At 45.3% G+C, this 26,962-nt stretch overlaps 2 protein-coding genes across 2 annotated transcripts in view; both read left to right on the top strand.

Annotated features, from left to right (window-relative positions):
• Positions 1-26,962, top strand: part of LOC132571892 (uncharacterized) — an 851,656-nt gene that overhangs the window by 239,338 nt on the left and 585,356 nt on the right. The gene's annotated exons all lie outside the window — the stretch shown is intronic.
• On the top strand, positions 8,029-10,186 carry LOC132571320 (zinc finger protein 135-like). The gene has a single exon (XM_060238127.1). The coding sequence runs from the start codon at positions 8,153-8,155 to the stop codon at positions 9,404-9,406; it is 1,254 nt and encodes a 417-aa protein (XP_060094110.1). The 5' UTR covers positions 8,029-8,152; the 3' UTR covers positions 9,407-10,186.

Genomic DNA, 26,962 nt, shown 5'->3' with positions numbered 1-26,962 from the left:
AAAGGGCAGCTGTTCTATATTTAGTATAGCACCTGGTGCCTCTCTCCAAAATAGCTTCCAAGTTTCAAAAAGATTGGACCATGGGGTCCAATTCTATGAGCCCCCAAACCAGGTGTCCCTATCCTTCATTATTTCCTATGGAAGGAAGGCATTTAAAAGGTGTGCAGTCCCTTTAAATGTGATGGCCAGAACTCCCTTTGGAGTTCAATTATGTTTGTCACAACCTTGCTTCTGGCTCCACCCCCAAAGTCTCCTGGCTCCACCCCCAAAGTCCCCAGATATTTCTTGAATTGGACTTGGCAACCCTGGGGTGGGGGAGGTAAAAGAGATAGTAAGCCACTCTGTGACTATGAGTATAGGGCGAGATATAAATCCAATATCTTCTTTAAAAGTAGAAAAGAGCAACAACCCAGTTGCACCTGAAAGACTACACAAAATCGGGGCAAGGCTCATGGGTACCAGGTGCTTCTCTTCCACCTCTCCTTACAGGTTCAAGTCATTGCAAAGTTTTTGGAACGTAAAGAAGAGAAGGTGGCACAGTCCTGGGAATGGGGACCCAGGAAGCAGAATTCAACAAGGCAAACAAAATAGGAACTTGAGGTTAAAATTTATCCTTCCCATTTTGTCTCCCTTGCAGGCGGTGAAGAGACATCAGCGAGCCGTCATCTTTGCAGAGGAGTGGAAATGGCTGCTCCGCTGGTCCAGGTAGGGGGGGATGAACGGAACATAAGAGAAGTCATGTTGGATCAGGCCAGTGGCCCATCCAGTCCAACACTCTGTGTCACACAATGGCCAAAAAAACCCCACAGGTGCCAACAGGAGGTCCATTAGTGGGGCCAGGACACTAGAAGCTCTCCCACTGTTTCACCTCCCAAGCATCAAGAATAAAGAGCATCACTTGCCCCAGACAGAGTTCCATCTTTACTTTGTGGCTAATAGCCACTGATGGACCTCTGCCCCAGATGTTTATCCAGTCCCTTCTTGAAACCATCTATGCAGGTAGCCGCCACCTCCATGTGTTTATCACCCTTTGGGTGAAGAAGTGGAGGATAGTCAAGGAGGCCCCCTCTTTTCTCATGTTCATACGCTGAACATGAGTCAACAGTGTGATGCAGTTGCTAAAAAGGCAAATGCAATTTTGGGCTGTATCAACAGAGGTATAGTATCCAGATCACATGATGTGATGGTATTGCTTTACTCTTCTCCGGTAAGATCTCACCTGGGGTATTGTGTTCAGTTTTGGGCACCACATTTTAAGAAGGATATAGACAAGCTGGAACCGGTCCAGAGGAGGGCGACAAAGATGTTGAGGGGTCTGGAGACCAAGTCCTATGAGGAAAGGTTGAAGGAACTGGGGATGTTTAGCCTGGAGATGAGGCAGCTGAGAGGTGATATGATCACCATCTTCAAGTACTTGAAGGGCTGTCATATAGAGGATGGTGTGGAATTGTTTTCTGTGGCCCCGGAAGGTAAAACCAGCACCAATGCATTGAAATTAAATCAAATGAGTTTCCGACTCAACTTTAGGAAAAACCTCCTGACTGTTAGAGAGATTCCTCATGGAACAGGCTTCCTCGGGAGGTGGTGGGCTCTCCTTCCTTGAAGGTTTTTAAACAGAGGCTAGATGGCCATCTGACAGCAATGAAGATCCTGTGAATTTAGGGGGAGGTATTTGTGAGTTTCCTGCATTGTGCAGGGGTTGGACTAGATGACCCTAGAGGTCCCTTCCAACTCTATGATTCTGTGATTCTATGTAGGCTTTTGCTCTTGCTGTCTGAGGAAGAGAGGCTCTGAACCCCACTGGCTTTATGCATACCAGGCTCTACGTCCTGCAGCTTCTCAGAATGCTCCCTTTGAGCATGTAGTCTCTGCTAGGCATGATCTCTGACAAGGGACTCTGCTTTTTCTTACAGTCTCCATTTTCTTTAGAGGAGGTAACTGTGTATTTCACCAAGGATGAGTGGGCCCTGCTGGATCCAGGCCAAAGAGCTCTCTGCAGGGAAGTCATGCTGGAGATCTATGGGAATGTGGCCTTTCTGGGTAAGGAATTTTCATAGGTGCCGAAGCTGCAAATCGTTGCCATTGGAGGGGTGCATGAATCAAAATATTGAACAGCAGTATATGCATAGGGTTGCCAATCCCCAGATGGGTGTCAACCGCACGGGATGAACACAGTGATAGATTGATGAATAGGAGACACGTGTGTTCTACGGACTTACTCACGAGGAATTCTTTTACTGAAAAAAACTTTGTTACTTAAAGTAATTTACTATACACGCCCGGTATTAGTGCGATCAATTTCATTTTTATAATACTTGCTTATGTCAGCATGTACAACAAATCAAGGTAAATAACCCTATTTGTACAAACATTTCACAGTATAACACTAAATAATGAATGAACAAAAGGAGAACACTGCTTGTGTTTGTGTGTATCCCACTCCCCCAGCCAAGTTTAATCCTTACAACAACTATCTTGCAAGGTACGTTAGTTTGAAAATGTGATTGGTTGAAGTTTATCCAGAGATCTTCCCAGCCAAGTGTAGTTTTGAACCCGGATTTTCCAGGTCACAAGCCAACACTCTGGCTCTTCAACATAACAGATACACATCATGAATGTGGGCAAGTTTGGTGTAGTGGTTAAGTGTGCGGACTCTTATCTGGGAGAACCGGGTTTGATTCCCCACTCCTCCACTTGCATCTGCTGGAATGACCTTGGGTCAGCCATAGCTCTGGCAGAGGTTGTCCTTGAAAGGGCAACTGCTGTGAGAGTCATTATGTGGATGGACATTGTTCATTCATTATTTAGTGTTATACTGTGAAATGTTTGTACAAATAGGGTTATTTACCTTGATTTGTTATATATGCTGACATAAGCAAGAATTATAAATTATAAAAGTGAAATTGATCGCGCTAATACTGGGCGTGTATAGTAAATTACTTTTAGTAACAGAGGGGGTTTTTTGGTAAAAGAATTCCTCGTGAGTAAGTTTGTAGAACACAGGTGTCTCCTATTCATCAATCCCCAGATGGGTAGCAGAGATACAAAGCAACGCTTGTGTATAAATTAGTCCCAATTGTGCTTCTGAAAGCTAACGCAAATAAAGTTACTCTAACACAAAAATATAGCTGGCCTTATTAAAATATATAGCAAATGAAACATCAGCGGGAGAAGAGCCAAATGCCTAATGATCTCTGTGTGTGTGTGTGTTTGTGTGTGTATTTGAAGTCCGCAGAGGCAATCTCCCAAGTTGCCCCGCCTGGGTTCTCTGTCCTTCACCAGGCCCGGACTAGCGGGCGGGGGGGAGGGGTGGCTTTTTTCATTCGGGAGGATTGCTCCTTCAGGATACTTCCGCCGCCAGAGATCAAGGGCGTGGAGTGTGTGGGCCTGGTGTGGGATGTTGGGGAGAGTTTGGCAATCTGGCTGGTGTACCGTCCGCCTAACGCACCGGCCAGTGCCCTGCCGTCCCTGATGGAGGCTGTAGCAGGCTGGGCATTGGAGCACCCTCGACTTACAGTCCTGGGTGACTTCAATGTCCATGCTGAGGACGCAGCTTCCACTTGTGCGACGGACGTAGTGCTTTCCATGGCAGCACTAGGACTTTCCCAATATGTAACAGCGCCCACGCATCAGGCTGGACACACACTAGACCTGATCTTTGCGGCGGGAGTAGTAGTGGGTCAGATATCTGCTGAGGCAGTGCCATGGTCTGACCACCAGGCCCTGAAGGCCCGTGTGGACATGCCACCCCTGTTCCGTTTAGGCGGTGAGCAGATTTTGGCTCGCCCGCGTAGTCAGATGGACCCGTTGCGGCTTCAAATGGCTATACGGGATCCTTGGCCCACCGGCGACTCGTTGGATGAGCTAGTGGAGACCTGGAATATCCGGCTCTCCGAGGCCATCGACGAAATCGCTCCCCGACGACCTCTTCATCCTCGATCACGATCCGCTCTGTGGTATACCCCGGAGCTGCGATCAATGAAGCAACGATTAAGACGACTAGAGAGACAATGGCGCCACGCTCGTGACGAAGCTACGAGAACATCATATAGGTCATTTATGAGGACCTATGAGATGGCTATTCGGATTGCAAAGAAGGATCACTTTGCGTCCAGAATCGCATCTGCGACCTCGCGCCCAGCACAATTGTTTAGTATAATTCGGTCATTAACAGAATTGCCGCAGGGCAAACAAAATAATAGAGAATTAGAAATAGGCTGTGAGGCTTTTGCGAGCTTTTTCGCAGATAAGGTCTCGTTGCTCCGACACGACTTACCCGCTATAATTAATACAGTAGATGAACTTGGGGCACCGAGCACGTCTTCTAGTCCAATTCTGGACTCCTTCGGTCCACTCAGTCTGGAGGAAGTCGACAGGATCCTTGCAGCTGTGCACCCTACGACCTGTAGGTTAGATCGGTGCCCGTCTTGGCTTATAAAGGCCAGCCAAACGTGGCTGCGTGAACCACTACAGGACATTATCAACAGGTCCCTGATCAAAGGGATCTTTCCCACACCTCTTAAAGAGGCAGTGGTCCGTCCCCTCTTAAAAAAACCATCAGAGACCCGGCCATATTGGCGAACTATCGGCCGGTGTCAAACCTTCCCTTTCTGGGTAAGGTCATAGAGCGGGCGGTGGCGATTCAGCTGCAGGGATTCCTGGAGGACACTTCCGCACTGGATCCATTCCAGTCCGGCTTTAGGCCAGGTCACGGGACGGAGACAGTTCTGGTCGCTCTCATAGATGACCTTATGCGACATCTGGATCAGGGCGGCTCTGCGGTGCTGTTATTATTAGATCTGTCAGCCGCTTTTGACACGGTTGACCATCAGCTACTGACTAGCCGCCTTGCCGATGTGGGGATTCGGGGATCTGCCTTACAGTGGCTGACCTCCTTTCTCCAAGATCGGGGACAAAGGGTGGTGATAGGGGAGGAAGCATCCCAGAGGCACTCTCTTAGTTGTGGGGTGCCGCAGGGAGCGGTCCTATCCCCGATGCTATTTATCATCTATATGCGCCCCCTTGCCCAGATTGTCAGGAGGTACGGACTGGGTTGCCATCAATATGCAGATGACACCCAGCTCTATCTATTGATGGGTGGCCAGTCTGACTGTACCCCGGAAAATCTAGACCTGGCGTTACAAGCCGTGGCTTCTTGGCTCAGGCTGAGTCGGCTGAAATTGAATCCGACGAAGACGGAGGTTCTCTACCTGGGTCGGGGCGGTCCGGGGGGAGAGATCCAGCTGCCGGCTCTTGACGGGGTACCACTGATAGCGGTCCCTAAGGTCAAGAGCTTAGGCGTGCTTCTTGAGTCCTCCCTTACAATGGAGGCTAAGGTGGCAGCCACTGTTAGATCTGCCTTCTTTCATCTTCGGCAAGCGCGGCAGCTGGCTCCTTACCTGGAGCGCAATGACTTAGTGACAGTAATCCATGCTACGGTCACCTCAAGAATAGATCACTGTAATGCTCTCTACATGGGGCTACCCTTGACGCTAACCCGGAGACTACAACTAGTGCAGAACGCTGCGGCACGGCTGTTAATAGGGCTGCCGCGATGGGAGCACATTCAGCCAGTGCTGAGAGAGCTGCACTGGTTGCCTGTTGTGTTCCGAGTTCGCTTCAAGGTGTTGGTATTAACCTTTAAAGCCCTCTATGGTCAGGGACCTGCCTATCTACGGGACCGCCTTTCCCCATATATCCCCCAGAGAGCACTGCGATCAGGGACAAAAAATCTGTTGTCTGCCCCTGGCCCAAAAGAAGCCAGGCTATGTATAACGAGATCCAGGGCTTTTTCGGTGGCAGCACCAGAACTTTGGAACACCCTCCCAGAAGCTATAAGGGCCCTGTGGGATTTGTCTGCGTTCCGCAGGGCCTGTAAGACCGAATTGTTCAAACAGGCTTTTGCGGTTTGATTGAAAAAAGGCTGCCACCGGACATCCTACAGAATGCTGGCAATCTTGGTCGAGAAGTCAACACCGCCTAGGACTGAAATAGCGCTATAGAATGGTTTTAAAGTTAATATATGTAAATTATGGTTTTATATGTTTTATTGGATTGATTGTTTTTATAATGTTGTAAGCCGCCCTGAGTCCGCTTGCGGAGAGGGCGGGATATAAATGGGAAGTAATAAATAAATAAATAAATACATTTCCTTTTTCTTAAGTCAATTTCATAGAAGGTGCAGGTTCAGTCTCCCACCAAGCAAATAGAATGAAGGACCACTTTAAGAACACCAAGGGGAACGGGCGAACATTGGCTGGTCAATGTAAATTCTTAGACGTGCAGAAAATTTCTGTTTTTACTGCATAAGAGCTAAAGGAGGTATCTGGAAATTCAGAACCCGTTTCCGCCTTCCAGGCTTTCTCTAAGCTCCAATCATGACAAGGCACTTCTCACTAAGTTCCATCACTTCAGATAGGTTAGTAACTTTATATATATAGTTACTAACCTATCTGAGCATAAAGTTATATTTTTGTGTTAGAGTAACTTTATTTGTGTTAGCTTTCAGAAGCACAATTGTGTTAGCTTTCAGAAGCACAATTGAGACTAATTTACACATGGAAGCGTTGCTTTGTATCTCTGCCACCTTTATCTGTGTTTCACTTTGGATGCTTAATCTCCAAGTGAGGGCTGGAGATCACTCAGAATTATGACTGCTCTCCAAATGGCAGAAATCAGCTCCCCTTGAAGTGGGGGTGGTGGTGAATGCCTTCACTTGGGTGGGTGGGAAGACAGCAAGGGCGGGGGGCGCACTCACCCAGAGCCTCCTTTTGGAATCTGTTGTATTTTTCTTCACAACAGGCCTTACTCCTAGTAGAATTATATAATTGGAAGGGACCTCCAAGGTCATCTAGTCCAACCCCCCGCACAGTGCAGGAACTTCACAAATACCTTCTCTCCCCACCACACACATCCCCAGTGACCCCTGCTTCATGCCTAGAAGATAGCAAAAACCTCCAGCATCCCTTGCGAAACTAGGCTGAAGAAAAAATTGTTGACTGACCCCAAAGTGGCAATCAGCATTTCCCTGGGTGTGCAAGAAAGGGCCATGAAAGCTAAGCAATGATGCAGCCCTTCCTGCCCTCCTTCTCATAATCTGCCTAATTCACAGGATCAACATTGTTCTCCAATGGACACCTAGCCTCTGCATAAAAACCTCCAAGAAAGGAGAGCCCACCACCTCCCGAGGAAGCCTGTTCCACTGAGGAACTGCTCTTACTGTCAGAAAGTTCTTCCTACTGTTGAGCCAGAAATTCTTCTGATTTAATTTCAACCCACAGAACTTTACATTTATCCCTGTTCAAATTAATTTTATTTGTCTTAGCCCAGTTTTCCAGCCTTAATGTACTTAGTGTACAGCAGGAAGAAGCTACTGAAATATTTGGAGTGTGGATGGAAATTCATAAGAACATAAGAGAAGCCACGTTGGATCAGGCCAATGGCCCATCCAGTCCAACACTCTGTGTCACACAGTGGCAAAAAAAAAAGGAGGTTCACAAGTGGGGCTAGAAGCCCTTCCACTTTGCCCCCCTCCAAGCACCAAGAATACAGAGCATCACTGCCCCAGAAGGTGCAGATCAGACCTCCTTGCTTGGGTTCTAACAGGATCTCTTTCTTTATTCCAGCCGGGGATGATCAGAGGAATGAGGAGGGTGAGGAACTTCATCCTCTATTGTCAGATGAAGCCAAGAAGGAAGACTTGAGAGGCAACTTCCAAGATCAAGGTGGACCTAAAAGAAAGAAAAGAAGCCACATGGTCAAGAAGAGGGGTCAACCCATTCCTTGCCATGGGGGGGATTTCCAAGAAGTAATTCACATAGTGAAGGAAACATATAAGTGCTTGGTATGTGGAATGAACTTTTCAGATCAATCCCAGTATAATGTACACTTACAATTACACAGTAGAAAGAAGACTCATCAATGCCTGGAGTCCGGAAAGACCATGGTTTGCAGAGCCATAAGACATCAGAGTACACATACAGAAGAGAAACTTTATGGCTCCTCAGACTGTGACAAGAACTTCTTAAAGAAATCAAACCTTATTCAACACCAAAGGATTCACTCAGGAGAGAAGCTATTTCTTTGCTCAGAGAGTGGAATACTGTTCTCTGAGGGGGGGAAAGGTAATATACATTTTCCAAAACACAGTCTAATGAATGCATGTAAATGCTTTCGGTGCAGAAAGTACTTCAGACACAGATCACAGCTCCAAGGAATCCATAAAGGGGAGAAGCCTTTTGAATGCTCAGAGTGTGGAAAGAGATTCACTCAGAGGAGCCAGCTTCATGTTCATCAAAGAACTCACACAGGGGAGAAGCCATTTGAATGCTCAGAGTGTAGGAAGAGATTCAGCCAGAGTGGCGCTCTTCAACAACATCTAAGAACCCACACAGGGGAGAAGCCTTTTGGATGCTCAGAGTGTGGGAAGAGATTCCGTCACAGGGGCACACTTCAAAAACATTTAAGAACCCACACAGGGGAGAAGCCTTTTGAATGCCCAGTGTGTGGGAAGAAATTAAGTCACAGGGGCACTCTTCAAAAACATTTAAGAATCCATACAGGGGAGAAGCCTTTTGAATGCTCAGAATGTGGAAAGAGATTCAGTCAGCATTGCCATCTTCAAGTGCATCTAAGAACCCACACAGAGCAGAAGCCTTTTGAATGCTCAGAGTGTGGGAAGAGTTTCAGTCAGCGTGACCATCTTCAAAAACATCTAGGAAACCACACAGGGGAAAAGCCATTTGAATGCTCAGAGTGTGGGAAGAAATTCAGTCACAGTAGCGGTCTTCAACAACATCTAAGAACCCACACAGGGGAGAAGCCTTTTGAATGCTCAGAGTGTGGGAAGAGATTCAGTTACCGATGTTTTCTTCAAAAGCATCAAAGAACCCACACAGGTGAGAAGCCTTTTGAATGCTCAGTGTGTGGGAGGAAATTCAGTCACAGTAGCACTCTTCAAAAACATTTAAGAACCCACACAGGGGAGAAGCCTTTTGAATGCTCAGAATGTGGGAAGAGATTCAGTCAATGTAGCCATCTTCAAGTGCATCTAAGAACCCACACAGGGGAGAAGCCTTTTGGATGCTCAGAGTGTGGGAAGAGATTCAGTAAGCGTGACCATCTTCAAAAACATCTAAGAACCCACACAGGGGAGAAGCCTTTTGAATGCTCAGTGTGTGGGAAGAAATTAAGTCACAGTAGCGATCTTCAAAAACATTTAAGAACCCACACAGGGGAGAAGCCTTTTGAATGCTCAGAATGTGGGAAGAGATTCAGTCAGCATGGCCATCTTCAAGTGCATCTAAGAACCCACACAGAGCAGAAGCCTTTTGAATGCTCAGAGTGTGGGAAGAGATTCAGGCACAGTGGCACTTTTCAAAAGCATCTGAGAACCCACACCATGTAGCTTAGTGGTACTTTGTCTTTTGAATGACATCTCTACTGATGTAATCAAGAAGGTGGCAACTTTTTTCCAATGTGCTATAATGTTGTGTCAAGATAAGCTTGACAAACAATGTTGATATATCTTTTTAACTGTAACTCAGTATTCATTCACTTTTTAATATTATTGTGTTTGTTTTAACCTACTTATAATAAATGCCAGTAAAGGCAGACTGTGTTATCTAACCATCTATTTCTAGTAGCACAATAGCACAGTCTGGACAATAGTTACAGTAGTCTGGACCAATATGGAAGTGCTCATGGCAAAGAGACACCTTGACAACGCTGAATGGGACAAGGCAGCACCTCCCTGAATAAAGGTGTGGAGAAATGCCATTTTAGGACTGTATTTAACTGGAGGCAGGCTTTGGGGCTTAGTCTCTTCCTCCTTCCCCTTCCCCTCCTGTCTGGAAGCAGCAATTCTGAGGAGGCCTCCTAGAGAGACAGGAAGTCTTTCTGGCTGGTCTCCTAGAAGGCTGCAGGTGGGTAAACCAGTTCCTGGGCGGGAACTGGGTTTTATATTATATATTTTTGGCGGGAAGCCTTTAGTTTGAGTTTGAATTGAGTCTTGCTTGCAATAGTCCAGGTGAGGTGCCTGCGCTGCAGGTCATCTAGTAAGGGCGAGTAGTATAATAGGGAGAGAAGGAGTGTTCTTTCTTCCTACTATGATTTGTTGCTTCTGTTCACTTTTTTAAAATGCCTGTAAATAGTTGTATGTTGCAAATAAATGTTACATTTGTTTAAAGTGGAGGGTGTGTTTCAGATGTTGTGAATTTATACATGGAACACTTTGAGATAAAATACTTTATGAATTAGTCTTTCAACCCTTTTTTCAGACATATTAAAGTTTATTTTCAATATATAGATGACATTTTCTATATTTTTGACATGAATAAATGGCATGAATTCATGATATGGAGTAATGAACGTCACCAAAGCATTAAATTTGATTTTAACTATGACAGTCAGGAAATTAATTTTTTAGATAATTGGGTGTACAGAGGAACAGACAATAAGTTTGGGGTTAAAGTATATTGTAAGCCTACAGATAGAAACTCCCTATTCCACTTTGATTCTTTTCATCCTTCTCATATAAAGAACAATCTTCCTTATGGTCAGTTATTAAGATTTAAACGTAATTCAACTAATGAGGCAGATTTTGAATGGAGTAAGGGGAAGCTAAGGCAACAGCTGGAATCTAGAGGCTATCCTAAGTCCTTAATACAAACTGCAATATTTAAAGCTACTAAAATTCACAGACAGAATTTACTGCAAGATCATGATGATAGTGGTCATAATAAGGATACATCAATAGCAAATGCATTTCAATACTCTAATAAATCATATCATTAGATTTATTCTGTATAAACATTGGCATTTAATATCGGGATTACCTGGATGCTCTACATTCCCTGTAATAGGTTGGAAAAAATGTAGGACCTTAAGAGAGATGTTGGTTCGATCTGACCTGTATTCTGAAAGTAGGATGGTATCCAGCTTACCGGTTGGACATTTTAAATGTAAAAAATGTTCTATATGTGATAAGACTTTGGAGCTAAAAGAACTGACTATCAATGGATACACATGGAGGTTTCATCATTTCAGTACATGTGAATCCGCTAAAATCATATATGCCCTCTGGTGTCCATGTAATGAATTCTATATTGGGTCAAGTATGAGAGTCCATTTCTTGGAACATAAGTCATGCATAAAAATAGGGGTAGAGGAAGCTCCAACTGTGGCTCATTGTACAGAGTTAAAGCACACCTAGGATGAGATGGAATGCACTATTCTGTAGATTTACAAAGGACATTGTTACACTCTAGAGAACATTTCTAGGGCATTGCTGCAAAAAGAGGTTTTTTTAATATGTAAGTTTCAGACCATGACTCCGTGGGGACTAAATGCCTCACTTGACTTATCCATGTTTATTTGAAATTAATTCTTAGTTAACCAGAACACTGCAATTAAGTTGGTTTTTTGTAAATTTATAACAGCCCAGTTAATACATATGGTACAATAATGACGTACTGTAAGTTTAAGGAATGGCGATGTACTTAATAATGATTGTCAGGTGTGAATAATACTGAGGAGCTATGTAAATGACGATGCTGTGATGCAAGCATAGGAGAACTGTAGTCCTGTTATGAATGTTTGAGAGCTTTCTAGCCGGAGTAAGGAAGTTTATGAAGCACTGGGTGAGTTTTTGATTCGTTTTGTTCACATTTGCTTAAGCGAATTAGCCATATGCTAATTTCAGTTTTTGTGACAGTTCCGATCTAAGTTGCGCCTGGAAGAATTTATAGAAACATGAAGTTAATCTAGGATTCATGCCGCTACCTATGTTTTTGGAAGCAATACAGCTGCTTGCAGTCTTCAAGTGCTACCTGGTCATCATCACCAATTGAAAATTTACGTTTCATACACAATTGTAAGGAATTGAGTGAGGATTTATCCAGGAAACGCAGACAGATATATGGGACTGTAATCTTTTAAGGATTTCAAATGAGTTGTATGTAAAACTATATTATGTATAAAACAAGAGATAGAAGTGTTAAATAATTACATGGTTTATTCCAGGAAAGCAATAGAAAATATTTTGAAAAGTATGTAAGTGGTCTTTAAGACTTTTTCATTCGCATTCAGATTTGCTTAAATGGACATATGAAGCTGCCTTCTACTGAATCAGACCCTCGGTCCATCAAAGTCAGTATTGTCTACTCAGACTGGCAGAGGCTCTCTAGAGTCCCAAGCTGAGGTTTTTCACGCCTATTTGCCTGGACCCATTTTAGTTGGAGATGCTGGGGATTGAACCTGAGACCTTCTGCTTACCAAGCAGATGCTCTAACCACTGAGCCACCGTCCCTCCCCAGGTGGGGGCAGGGGATCCCCTGGATTGAAGGCCCTCCCCCCCTGCTTCAGGGTCCTCAGAAAGCAGGGAGAAGGGAAATGTCTGCTGGCCACTCTATTCCCTATGGAGACCGATTCCCATAGGATATAATGGATCTGTGGGTATCTGGGGCTCCAGAGGGGCCGTTTTTTGAAGTAGAGGCACCAAAATTTCAGCATGGCATCTAGCGCCTCTCCCGAAAACACTTACCAATTTTCAAAAAGATTGGGCCAGATACACATCTCTGTGACTTTAGCAGCCAGTTTTGCTTGCACGTAGAAAACACAAACCTAAGCAGAGGTCATTTTGTAGAAAAATAGGTGACGGAGCTCATTAGCATATGCTGCCACCCCAGGGCCAGATTAATAATTAGGCAAGGTAGGCCTGGCCTATGGGCCCCCATGCCTTTAGGGGCCTCAAGCTGGCTTCCCCCCACCTTGTTTCCCCACTGCTTGCAGCCCTCCCAGCCTCTATGCTCAGCCAGCAACTGAGCTGCTCTTTGCCCGACTTGCCTGGTGTGGCTGCTGCTGGTGTCATTGCCACGTTTGCCTCTCTCTGCCTCTCCCCAACAGTTTTGTCAAAGGGGCATTTGGGAAAGTGCCTGCACATGGTGGGGCGGGCGCTCCGACTCTTGAGATAATTTGCAAGGGGACCCCAAGATTTTGACTGCCTAGGGGCCTCCACAGGCTTCTCCAGGGATTAATGAGGGCTGCTGGGGTCATGGCAAAGCTCCTGGGAACTGGCTGGATGCCCACTCTCCTAATCCAGGGATTGTTATGCAGCTGCACCTGCTATTCAATGGACAAGGTAGATGGGGAGGAAGAGGGAGAACCCTCAGAAAAGTTCAGGAGCTGTGCTCCTGTGAGCTCCTGCTGAACCTGAGGCCTGCTCCTTAGTGTCTACTAGGGAGGACAGGGCAAGAGGATAAGAGCTCTCCCCATGTAAAAATCAACTGTAAATTCTTGAGTATTGGCTACATCAGGGGTGTGTGGCCTAATTTGCAAAGAAGCTCCTGCTACAAAAACTAGCCCTGAAGAAGCTTATGGGTTTATTCCACCTGGGATGCAAGGGCACTGTCCTTGTGCTCCAGTTCAGGCCTGTAGTCAGATGTTTTCAGACAGGTATGTGGTGAGCACCAGAAGCGACATACCAGAAGTGACATGATGGTAGAAGGCGAGTGCCTCACTTCGGTTCCATGTAGAAAACTGCAAATTAGATTTGTTGGTAAATCCATCAAACATAGAGCTGCCAATCCCCATGTGGGGGCAGGGGATCCCCTGGTTTGGAGGCCCTCCCCCTGCTTCAGGGTCATCTGAAAACGGGGCGGGGGGAGGGAAATGTCTGCTGGGCACTCATTCCCTATGGAGACCAATTCCCATAGAGTATACTGGAGAATTGATCCATGGGTATCTGGGGTTCTGGAGGAGGGGCTGTTTTTTTTTAGGTAGGGACACCAAATTTTCAGCATAACATCTGGTGCCTCTCCTCAACCCCCTCCCCGAGTTTCAAAAAGATTGGACCAGGGAGTCCAATTCTGTGAGCCCCAAAAGAAGGTGCCCCTATCCATTATTCCAAATGGAGGGAAGGCATTTAAAAGGACCGTGGTCCCTTTAGCTATGGCCAGAATTCCCTTCAAAGTTCGATTGTGCTTATCACACCCTTTCTCCTGGCTCTGCCCCCAAAATCTCCTGGCTCCACCCCCAAAGTCCCTAGATATTTCTTGAGTCGGACTTGGCAACCCTAATCAAACATGGCCAAATCCTAACCCAGGCTCCTTTCCCAAGGTCACTCAGCCTTTTGAGATTGTTTACATGGATCATATGGGCCCCTTGCTTCAGGCACATGGCTATAGATACTGTCCAGTCAGTGTGGTTTCTCTGTCCAAATTTACATGGATCATTGACCAGAAGGAGTTGACAGAAGTTGAAGGGAAGAGATTGGATTTATACCCTGCCCTTCAGTCAGAATCTCAGAGTGGCTTATAGTCTCTTTTCCCTTCCTCTCCCCACAATGGACACGCTGTGAGGTAGGTGGGGCTGAGAGAGCTCTTTCAAGAACTGTGACTGACCCAAGGTCACTCAGCAGGTGCATGTGAAGAAGTGGGGAATCAAACCCAGTTCTCTCAGATTAGAGTCCATGCACTTCACCACTACACCAAACTGTTCTATGGTCATGGCTTTAAGGTAGAGTTGCCAAGTCCAGTTCAATAAATACCTGGGGACTTTGGTGGTGAAGCCAGAACAATTAGGGGGTGGAGCCAAGAGCAAGGGTGTGACAAGCACAATTGAACTCCAAAGGGAGTTCTGGGCATCACAGTTAAAGGGACTGCACACCTTTTAAATGCCTTCTCACTAACTCAAAAAAACAGCCCATTCAGAGCCCCAGATCAATTCTCCATTATACCCTATGGGAATCAATCTCCATAGGGAATAATGAAATGCCCAGCAGACATTCCCACCCACCCCCGCCTGTTTCTGATGACTCTGAAGCAGCGGAGGGCCTGCTCCCACCTGAGGATTGGCATCTCTACTCACAAGCTGTTGAACTTCCAACTTCTTCAAAGTAACACAGAGCAACCAAAGGTTCAAGTTTACCTTTCCTATGCAAACGACCTCTAAAAAGATTGTGCAACAACGGAGGGTCTGGGCTGCTTTCACAGCCACCGGTTGTTCTGCCTGCTCCCCCATCCCCATTCAGCCTTAAAGACACAGACACACCATCCCAAGAGGAAGCCTTTCCAAGTGGAGTCTGAAGCCTCCAGAGATGGAAAGGCACATGGTGGCTATGGGGATGGGGCTTCCCCCCGCAGGCCAGCTGACTGGGAGCGGGAAGGAGCCTGGGAAAGCTTGAGAACCCCCGCTGGGACCTGGAGATTGGCAAGCCTACTTTCTATCACTATCCAAGCCTACTTTCTATCACTATCCATGCACTGCAGATGGCCCACACAGACAGGGGACCCAGTCTTGCTTCAGCAGAATTTATTAGGTAATAATCAAATAACTTCTTTATGTAATTATTGTCGTCTCCTTGCCACGCTAATACTGTATTCTATCTCTGTGCTGTTCTGAAACACCTGCTATGCTGCTGGGAAAACAAAAGTATTTGGGCCTTCCAACAGTCTGCCTCTCAAGGTCATCACCATCTGTTAGAATGTTGTGCTAATGAATGTCATAGTGTGAGAATGTCTGCTTTGTGACGACTTAAAAGTTTTGAACTTATCTCGGTCCAGAAAACTAGGCATGCGTGTAACGGCTAATGGTTTCCATATATATTTGCATTCACCAGCCTCCCGCCTTGATTTCGTCACTGGCTTTGCTAGTGGTGCTATCTTGTTTTACAATAAATGCTAATCCTAAAGAAATGGTGAGTCGTTGTCAATGAAGATAATTGTAGACCTGGCAATTATTGTGTATAAATTTTCATAGAATCATAGAGTTGGACGGGACCTCCAGTGCCATACCCTGCACAATGCAGGAAACTCACAAATACCTCCCCCTAAATTCACAGGATCTTCATTGCTGTCAGCTGACCAACTAGCCTCTGTTTAAAAACCTCCAAGGAAGGAGAGCCCACCACCTCCCAAGAAAGCCTGTTCCACTGAGGAACCGCTAACGGTCAGGAAGTTCTTCCTAATGTTGAGCTGGAAACTCTTTTGATTTAATTTCAACCTATTGGTTCTGGTCCTACCTTCTGGGGCCACAGAAAACAATTCCACACCATCCTCTATGCGACAGCCCTTCAAGTACTTGAAGATGGTGATCATATCACCTCTCAGCCACCTCCTCTCCAGGCTAAACATGCCCAGCTCCTTCAACCTTGGTCTCCAGACCCCTCACCATCTTTGTCGCCCTCCTCTGGACCCATTCCAGCTTGCCTATATCCTCCTTACAATGTGGTGTCCAAAACTGAACACAATACTCCAGGTGAGGTCTTACCAGAGCAGAGTAAAGCGATGCCATCACTTCATGTGATCTGGGCACTATACTTCTGTTGATACAACCCAAAATTGCATCATAAAGAATGCAAACAGTTAAAAGTCACATAACCTGCATGCCAATATCTCTCTTCATTGTTACAATTTCCCATCAAAAAACAGGGCACAATCCACTATAAATCAAAACAATTATGAATATGTAATCATTTATCTCAATGATGTGCTGACAAACAGGAACTGCTGTGAAGATCTGCTGTGAATTAGTAATTCTCATTAGTGAGACAAGGTGTACAATGCTTTCCACAGTCCATTTCACAAGGAAAATAAACCTTTCAAGGTGGAAGTAGTTTAAGTCCTTTAAGAAGGCAGTGGTTTTTCCTCGCAATTCTACTGATGGAGTCCTAGCTTGGAAACTCCATTTCAGTTTTGTCAAAGAGAGAACTGCTTTGGAAGTTTTATCTTTTAGAGAGCCAGTTTGGTGTAGTGGTTAAGTGTGTGGACTCTTATCCAGGAGAAATGGGTTTGATTCCTCACTCCTCCACTTGCACCTGCTGGAATGGTCTTGGGTTAGCCATAGCTCTGGCAGAGGTTGTCCTTGAAAGGGCAGCTTCTGTGAGAGCCCTCTCAGCCCCACCCACCTCACAGGCCATGCTGGCTGGGGCTGATGGGAGTTGTAGGCAAAAAACATCTGGAGAGCTACTGTTGGCCACCCCTGATGTAGGAGATTATAAGCCACCCTGATTCTCTGATTCAGAGAGAAGGGCGGGGTATAAATCTGCAATTCTTCTTCTACAAAGCTATAATAATGAAGTATATAATTAATATACAATACTAACAGCCTGCAAAACAGGGGTGGCCAAACTTGCTTAATGTAAGAGCCACATAGAATAAATGTCAGATGTTTGAGAGCAGCAAGACACAAATGTCAGATGTTTGAGAGAAGGAAGGAAGAAAGGAAGGAAGGAAGGAAGGAAGGAAGGAAGGAAGGAAGGAAGGAAGGAAGGAAGGAAGGAAGGAAGGAAGGAAGGAAAATAGATGAGGGAGAGAGGAAGGAGAGAGGGAGAGGTGGAAAGAAAGCAATTTTAACTTTAAATGCATTCTCCAAACCACCAGCTGGCTTGGCTTGGGTAAATCATTTAAAGAAAGAAATGCTTCTCCAAGTCTGCCGACAGAGCAATGAGTGCTTCAAGAGCCACACAATATGCGTAAAAGAGCCATATGTGGCTCCTGAGCCGCAGTTTGGCTACCCTTGCTGCAAAACATTAAAAAATCCAAAAATTACCTGACTTTTACTCACGAGAATTGTTTCAACTGTTGCTTATTCAAAAGCCTTCGCCCTCTTTAGCACACACAGTTTCCATTCTATCATGTTGAAAGTCTCATTAGAATATCAAGTCATCAAATACTTTTTCACCAAATCTCATTCAGCCATAATATATTTAAAAATTACTTATTGAAAGCTGTTATAACAAGTTCCCTGTTGTGGGTAAAGAAGATAAAGGAGATCATAAACCACTCTGAGACTCAGATTCCGAGAGAAGGTGGGGTATAACTTTACAGTCTTCTTCTTCTAGTTACCTGCCCAAGCTACAATATGGCTGGGATACTTGTTTTTATTCTGTTGCACTAATGTTGCATGCCTTTCTAGCAGATGAAACTTCTGCAGATTTTGACTGATCCCATCTATAACGTCTCACACAAGTATAACAAGTGGAGAGGGTTGCAGCCCTACAGATTACTTCCATCAGAACCATGGTGGAAAAGGTTGCTGCAGAAGTGGTGGAGTGGGCAGTAACATCCTTTGGCGGTCCTGGGCCTTGGCACTTCATAGGCCTTTCAGATACATGGCTTGATCCATAAGAATGATGGATTTTTGAGACCTTTCTGCCTAATCTGCTAAACCTGAAAGTTTGTTCTCTTCACTGAGGCAAAGTCATCCAATACTCACTGCAAAATAAATATTTAGTCAGACACAAAATTTCTTATCAGTATACACAAATTTGCATGGCCCTGCCCAGAGTGAGAGGAGGTGTGGCCTAACTAGCTTGGATGATTTTGTTCCACTGAAAAGAAGAAACCTTCCAATGTCCCACTGCTTTGTTTCTTTCTTCCCCATAAGATCTATTTGAGACCTGTCAGTCTGAATATTGCTATCATTTCTTCCAAGAATGGGTAAGGATTTGGAGAAGTATAAGCACTTAACAAGAGTTTACATGATCTCAACCTTTCCTATGGTATGGGGTTGTCTTTTATGTGCAACATAAGATAAAAACTCTTGTCACAAGCCAAACAGTTATACAGTTTCTCCTTCTGTGAGTTCTTTGATGCTGCTGAAGATGCCATGGGTGAGTCTCTTCCCACACTCTGATCAAGCAGAAGGATTCTCCCCGTGTGAGTGTGTAGATGCTTTTGAAGATCAAACCTCTGATCACACCTTACTCTCAGTGCATTCAAAAAATTTTTCCACTGTGTGAATTCTTATATGCTGTTGAAACGTGACACTCCGTTTGAAGGCCTTTCTGGACTCTGAGAATTCAAAAGGTTTTTCCCCTCTGTGGACTCTTTGATGCTGCTGAAGATGGTCCATCCAGTTGGAACCTCCTTTCACACTTGAGAATTCAAAAGGTTTTTGAATTTGTGTATGTTCTTAGGTGCCTCTGAAAGTCCCAATTTTGACTGAATTTCTTTTGGCCCTCTGAGCATTCAAAACGTTTCTCTTCTGTGTGGGATCTCAGATGCTGTTGCAGATGGCCATTCTTTGACTGAATCTCTTTTCACACTCTGAACATTCAAGATGTTGAGGATGCTGAAAATCTCCAGCCCCAATGAATCTCTTATGACACTATGAGCAGTCAGAACATTTCTCTCATGTGCTTGCTTTGGTGCTGTTCAAGACAGTCAAGCTGACTGAATTTCTCACCACACACTGAGCATTCAAATGGTTTGTCCTTTGTGTGGGTTCTTAGATGCCTCTGAAAATTGCTACGGTCACACAATTGCTTTCCACACTCTGAGCATTCAAAAGGTTTCTCCCCTGTGTGGATTCTTTGATGCAGCTGAAGATGGCCACTCTGACTGAATCTCTTTCCACACACTGAACATTCAAAAGGTTTCTCCCCTGTGTGAGTTCTTAAATGCTTCTGAAGATGGCCACTCTGACTGAATCCCTTTCCACAGTCTGAGCATTTAAAAGGTTTCTCCCCAGTGTGGGTTCTTTCATGTCGTTGAAGATTGCCAGTCCCACTGAATCTATTTCCACACTGTGAGCACTGAAAACGTTTCTCCCTTGTGTGGGTTCTTTGATGTTGTACAAGACTTCCAAGCTGACTGAATTTCTTACCACACACTGAACATTCAAATGATTTTTCCTTTGTGTGGGTTCTTAGATGCCGTTGAAAATTGCTACGGTCACACAATCGCTTTCCACACTCTGAACATTCGAAAGGTTTATCCCCTGTGTGGATTCTTTGATGCAGTTGAAGATGGCTACTCTGTCTGAATCCTTTTCCGCACTCCGAGCATTCAAAAGGTTTCTCACCTGTGTGAGTTCTTAAATGCTTGTGAAGATGGCCACTCTGACTGAATCCCTTTCCACAATCTAAGCATTCAAAAGGTTTAACCCCAGTGTGGATTCTTTCATGTTGTTGAAGATTGCCACTCTGACTGAATCTTTTCCCACATTCTGAGCATTCAAAAGGTTTCTCCCCTGTGTGGGTTCTTTGATGCAGCAGGAGATCACCACTCTGACTGAATCTCTTTCCGCACTCTGAGCATTCAAATGATTTGTCCTTTGTGTGGGTTCTTAGATGCCGTTGAAAATTGCTACTGTCACACAGTCGTTTTCCACATTCTGAGCATTCGAAAGGTTTTTCCCCTGTGTGGATTCTTTGATGAAGCAAGAGATTGCCACTCTGACTAAATCTCTTTCCGCACTCTGAGCACTCAAAAGGTTTCTCTCCTGTGTGAGTTCTTAAATGTTTGTGAAGATGGCTGCTCTGACTGAATCTCTTTTTACACTCTGAGCATTCAAAAGGTTTCTCATTTGTGTGGGTTCTTAGGTGGCTTTGAAAGTCACAATTTCGACCAAATTTCTTTTGGCACTCTGAACATTCAAAAGGTTTCTCCCCTGTGTGGATTCTTAGATGCTGCTGAAGATGGCCACTCTGTCTGAATCTCTTTCCACACTCGGAGCACTCAAAAGGTTTCTCCCCTGTGTGGGTTCTTTGATGTTGTTGAAGATGACCACTCAACCTGAATCTCTTCCCACACTGTGAGCACTCAAAACGTTTCTTGCCTGTGTGGGTTTTTTGATGCAGATGGCCACTCTGACTAAATTTCTTCTCACGCTCTGAGCATTCAAAATGTTTCTCCCTTGTATGGATTCTTTGGTGCACAAGGAACTGCGATCTGTATTTAAAGGAACTTCCACACTGAAAGCATTTACATGCCTTCACTACAATGTTCGTTGGGAAATGCACATTATGCTGTCTTCCATTGGAGAATATCATTCCACTCTCTGAGCAGATAAATGGTTTCTCTCCTGAATGAATGCTTTGGTGTTTAATACAGTCTGATTTCTGCAAGAAACTCTCACCACCATCTGAGTGGCTACGATGTTTCTCTCCTGAATGTATTTGTTGATTTTTAAAGAGCTCTGCACTGCAAAGGAAGCTCTTTTCACACTGCAAGCATTGATGGGTCTTCTTCCCACTGTGCATTTGCAAATGCATATTATGCTGGGTGTGATCTGAGAAGTTAATTCCACACTCCAAGCACTTGTATGTTTCTTCCCCCATGTGAATTACTTCATAGAAATCCCTCTCCTGCTTCTTGGGTCTGCCTTGATTCCTGAAATTTCCCCTCAAATCTTCTTTCTTGATTTTATTTGGCAATAGATAGTGCAGTTCCTCATCCTCCACATTCCTCTGATCATCTTCTGTTGGAATAAAGAGAGATATCCAATTAACATCCACACAAGGAGGTTTGATTTGCTCTTGAAATTCCATCCACGCTCAAAGTGCTTTAGAGGCTGGTTCATGCTATACCAGGGGTGGCCAAACTGCAGCTCAAGAGCCACATGTGGCTCTTTCACACATATTGTGTGGCTCTCAAAGCCCCCACTGCCCCATCAGCCAGCTTGGAGGTGTCTTTAAATCAGTTCTCCAAGCCAAGCCATCTGGCAGCTTGGAGAATGCACTTAAAGTTGCTTTCTTTCCACCTCTCTCTTCCTCCTCCATCTATTTTTTCCTTCCTCCCTTCCTGCTCTCAAACATCTGACATTCATGTCTTGCGGCTCTCAAACATCTGATGTTTTTTCTATGTGGCTCTTACAGTAAGCAAGTTTGGCCACCCCTGTTCTATACATTAAAACGTACAACAATATACAAAATTAAAAGTGGCTTCCCGCCTGTCTGTGTAGTCCATCTCTGGACTTTCCTTCAGTCTCTCCATTTTTAGCTTTTACTAAAGAGAACCCCTGGAATTCCCCAAGGGTCTCCTCTACCTACTGCTGGAATCAAGAAAGAGATCCAATCAGCACCTACGCAAGAAGCCAGGCCATGAATCAGGCACTCTTCATTCAGGAGTGTTCATTTTCTCTGGCAGACCAATGTGTTTGCTGTGGGGGAGGGAAAAGCCAGGACCCCACCAAGGTAACCCCACAATGTATAGAGCAGGGATGTCAAACATGCGGTCCAGGGGCCAGATGAGGCCCCCGGAGAGGTTCTATCAGGCCCATGAGCAAATCAAAACTAGGTTGCAACTTACAGATATCCACATGAACAACACCTGAATGGCATACTCAAGATTGCTAGAATGCAGACAATGTCTCCACTTTTTGATGCAATAATTCAGAACAATAGGTGACAGTTATGAGACTTAAATAAGAAAAATACTGCAAGTTTTCTAATGTTTTAAGCATGCTTTACTTTAAGTTTTTTTAAAAAAAATCTTTAATTGTGGTTGTCTGTGTCTGGTACCTTCTGTTACATTTTATGACACACATGGCCTGGCCCGACAAGGTCTCATTTATGTCAGATCCGGCCCTCATAACAAATGAGTTCAACACTCCTGTTATAGAATATCCCCAGGGTTTCTGAAAGGATATCAATTGTTGGAGATGGGGTTAAGGCATCTAGGTGCTGACTGAAGAAAAGTGTTGGTGATGCCTCTGCCTTGTTTAGCTTGGCTGTTTTTAAGTAACCCATTCTCTGTTTTTTCATTAGCTATGCAATCCTCTATGAATCAAGTGAAAACCATATCTGGTGGGAATCCACAAAATTCCCTTCTCCCCAAGAAACTAATAGGTTCCCTCCCTGATCATCTGGCTTGATAACAACCCAGATAATCAAGACAATGAGCGATCAGCTATTTCTTCCTTATTTTAAGTGCTGGACAGGAAGATTTCTCCCTCTACTCCATCACGTACTCAGATGTCTGCCTATCCAAATTCTCAGTCTCCCTAAGAGAATACTTCTTGAGACCTTTACCCATAATGCAAAAGAAGAACTACCCTCCACAATGCACACACACAAAAAGAAGAAGATAGAAGATACTGGATTTATACCCCAACCTTCACTCTGAATCTCAGAGAGACTTCGATCTCCTTTGCCCTCCTCCCCCACAGCAGACACTCTGTGAGGCTGAGAGAGCTCTCCCAGAAGCTGCCCTTTCAAGGGCAACTCTGTGAGAGCTATAGCTGACCCAAGGCCATTCCAGCACCTGCAAGTGGAGAAGTGAGGAATCAAGCCTGATTCTCCCAGATAAGAATCCACGCACTTAACTACTACACAAAAACCATTTTCAAATTAGCTCATTATCTCCAGAAAGATGGACTTTTCATTACTCCCACATTTCACTGCCAACATCTTCTCTCCTCCTTCATCTTGGCAGAAGTATATTAAGTTATCCCTCAGTCAATCCAATTTGTAGCAGGTTTTGTACTCCAGTCTGTTAATCCAACTGTATGGTTGGCTTCTCTACTTTTCCATCCTATACTGGTGTGCTTCTCCAGAGGAACCCAGCTGTCTTCATGAAGAAGAAGATTGGATTTATATCCCGCCCTCCACTCCGAATCTCAGAGCGGTTCACAATCTCCTTTACCTTCCTCCCCCACAACAGACACTCTGTGAGATGGGTGGGGCTGAGAGGACTCTCACAGCAGCTGCCCTTTCAAGGACAACCTCTGCCAGAGCAATGGCTGACCCAAGGCCATTCCAGCAGGTGCAAGTGGAGGAGTGGGGCAAACCCAGTTCTTCCAGATAAGAGTCCGCACACTTAACCACTACACCAAACTGGCTCTCCAAGCTTGTATGTCTCTGTTTTCTTCCCTTTTATTTTTCTCCCTTCATAGAAGGAAGTTTGTGAGGGAAAGGGTTTGTGCTGCACATGTGCATTTATTTCCTTGTTATGGCGCCTGTATTTTTATTTTCCTGACTTAAATTGGTTCTCTTTCTATTAACTTAATGAATTTTATTTTCTTTTTTCTTCATTTATTTTGACTGTTTGTCTGTATCTTGACCCTTAGAGACACAATTTATGATCTTGGGAATTAATTCCCCACAACCAGGGATGGAATTCTAGCAGGAGCTCCTTTGCATATTAGGCCATACCCCCTGATGTACCCAATCTTCCCAAGAGCTTACAGGGCTCTTTTTTTATAAGTTCTTGAAGGATTGGCTACATCAGGGGGGGCATAGCCTAATATGCAAAGGCGCTTCTACTAGAATTCCACCCCTGCCCACAATACACGTGTTTTCTCTTTGCTAGGAAAAAAAATGCTTTTGCTAGCTACAGGGGTGCACATGCACAAGTGATGAGGAGTAACAGACTGCTTTTGGAGGGCCTCTGAGCCCCTCCTTGCCCACAAGCCCTCTCTGGCTTCGGAGATAGCCACAACACTGGCCTCATTTCCCCTTGGCCAGCCAGGTGGCTTGGGTCACTCTCCCAGATCATGCTGAATGTCACTTTTACCGTCACCCCAACTCCTCAAGACCCAATAGGAGATAAGTAGTGGGGCATGCCTGATTCCAATGGTAGAAATCTGCACCTTGGGCACCTAAGAAAGATTCTTACCCAGAAAGGCCATATTCCCATAGTTCTCCAACATGACTTCCCTGTAGAGAGCTCTTTGGCCCGGATCCAGGAGCACCCATTCTTCCTCTGTGAAATACACGGCCACCTCCTCAAAGGAAAAGGAACGCTGAAAGAAAAAGCAGATTCCCTCGTCAGAAATCACGCCTGGCAGGGGAAGGGGGCAGTCAGGGAGGACACAGGATGTGACGCTTGGCATGAGCAAAGGGAGTGGCATTCAGAGCCTCTTTTCCTCAGACACCTTAGCAGCAACTGCAGGAGCAAAAGCCCCCTCTGGGAAAGGAGGGGGGACCCAGGTTGTCCCCCACTCACCACCTCTACCTGGACTGGAGGCACAGCAGCCGTTTCCACACCTCTGCCAAGACGATGGCTGAAAACCACCCATCCATGGCCTGTGACAAAGGAGGAAGAAAGAGTATCAGCCTGGAATCCCTCGCTCTTTTGCTCATTTGAATCCTGCTTCTTTCACCCTCCTTCACAGGTCTGTGAAACCCGGCCATAAGGACATTCAACACAAAATGATGCGTTTTTTAAAAAAATCTATCCGTCGTAAGAAATGGTTAGTTATCTTGTAAACCTTATAACACCTGTATTTGGGTCATTTGCCCTTCACTTTAATTGCTGTAACGACTGTATTAATGTTATTGTTGTTTCTGTTAAAGATTTTTAGTAAATTGTGGGAGGGGTTGAAGAAACATGCCAGAGCAAGAATGTGCTCTGCGATCTCTGGAGTTCAGAAACATGACAGCATCTCTGACAGTGTTCACTCTAAGCTGAGTTAGCGTGAGCCAGCTCACAGATTTTTAGCCTCCAGCTCACACATTTTTGTCTTAGCTCAGGAAGGATGACCCCAGAGCACACTAACTGATGCAGTAGCTCAGGGGTGGCCAAGGGTAGCTCTCCAGATGTTTTTGCCTACAACTCCCATCAGCCCCAGCCATTGGCCATACTGGCTGGGGCTGATGGGAATTGTAGGCAAAAAAACATTTGGAGAGCTACCCTTGGCCACCCCTGCAGTAGCTCACAACTTTAATGCCAGCAGCTCACAAAGTGGAATTTTTGCTCACAACTTTGCAGCTCAGAGGGAACAAGGTCTAGGCACTCCATTCTCCACCCGGATGGGCCCTCTGACAGGCTTTCCAGTCCTTGCTGCCAGAAGGAAAAGAGGACAGGAATTACATTGCAAGATACGTCGCTGTCACATCCCTCTAAAAAACAAGAGGGGACTTCAAAGTAATCGAAAACTCCAGGGTACTACAGATGGGTTTCCAGGGTGTCTGCTGATGCCCTGACATCCCAACCAGTGATGCGCCACCCCTAGATATCACAAGAATGTCAGGCTAGAGGTTGGCATCTGTAGTCCATTGTCCTTTTCCTGACTGTGGCCCACCAGATGCCCCTGGAAGGCTTTTCAGCAGGGGCACAGAAGACAAATGTTGGCCCCCGGCAGGGCTTTTTGGTAGAAAAAGCCCAGCATGAACTTATTTGCATGTTAGGCCACACCCCCTGGCATTACCATTGTCTCCCTTTTTGTAGAAAAAGCCCAGCTGGAGCTCATTTGCATATTAGGCCACACTCCCTGACACCAAGGCAGCCGGAACTGCGTTCCTATGCATTCCTGCTCAAATAAAAAAGCCCTGGCCAATGGCAATGCATTTTCAGAGGTACGCTGCCCCAGAACATGGAGGTTCCACCCTTTGCCATGGCTAATAGCTGTGCCCAGATTGGTCTACCTTTCCTTTTTTGAGCCACTTTGAGTCCCGCTAATAGAAGGAAGGTGACAGAGAAATATTTCAGTAAATGTGAATAAGCATGGAATTGCTTTCTATGATTCTGGCTAACTCCCTTTTAAGGGATTAGCCATCACTATATTTTGTGGCACTCAATCTCAGAACGTAACCTTGTTGTGTGCAGAAGTATTTCCTCCCCCCCCTGTCCTAAACCTTCTACCCAACAACTTCATGGAGTGCCTCAATCCCATTTGGCAACAAAACAACTTTACCATGTGAGACGGTATCCTGTGCTGGAGCTCTCTGTCCTTCCTCAAAAGGAGATCCTTCCTCCTCAGAGAATTTTGCTTCCATCTTCACTGCTGGTTCCCGCATCTGAATGAGCAGAAAAGAATACAAGGTATAGGGTTGCCAAGTCCAGTTCAAGAAATATCTGGGGACTTTGGGGGTGGAGCCAGGAGCAAGGTTGTGACAAGCATAATTGAACTCCAAAGGGAGTTCTGGCCGTCACATTTAAAGGGACTGCACATCTTTTAAATGCCTTCCTTCCACTGGAAATAATGAAGGATAGGGGCACCTTCTTTTGGGGCTCATAGAGTTGGACCCCCTGGTCCAAACCTTTTGAAACTTGGAGGGTCTTTTGGGGAGAGGCACTGGATTCTATGCTGAACATTTGGTGCATCTACCTCAAAAAACAGCCCCCCGGAGCCCCAGATACATGTGGATCTGTTCTCCATTGTACCCTATGGGAATCGGTCTCCACAGGGAATAATGGAGTGACCAGCAGACATTTCCCCCTCCCTCCCACCCTGCTTTCTGATGACCCTGAAGCAGGGGGCAGTCTCCAAACCGGGGGATGCCCTGCCCCTGCCTGGG

The sequence above is a fragment of the Heteronotia binoei genome, chromosome 5 (genome assembly GCF_032191835.1).
Source record: "Heteronotia binoei isolate CCM8104 ecotype False Entrance Well chromosome 5, APGP_CSIRO_Hbin_v1, whole genome shotgun sequence".
Lineage (NCBI taxonomy): Eukaryota > Metazoa > Chordata > Lepidosauria > Squamata > Gekkonidae > Heteronotia > Heteronotia binoei.
The sequence above is the reverse complement of the archived record's forward strand: the minus strand, read 5'-3'. Positions and strand labels throughout refer to the sequence as shown.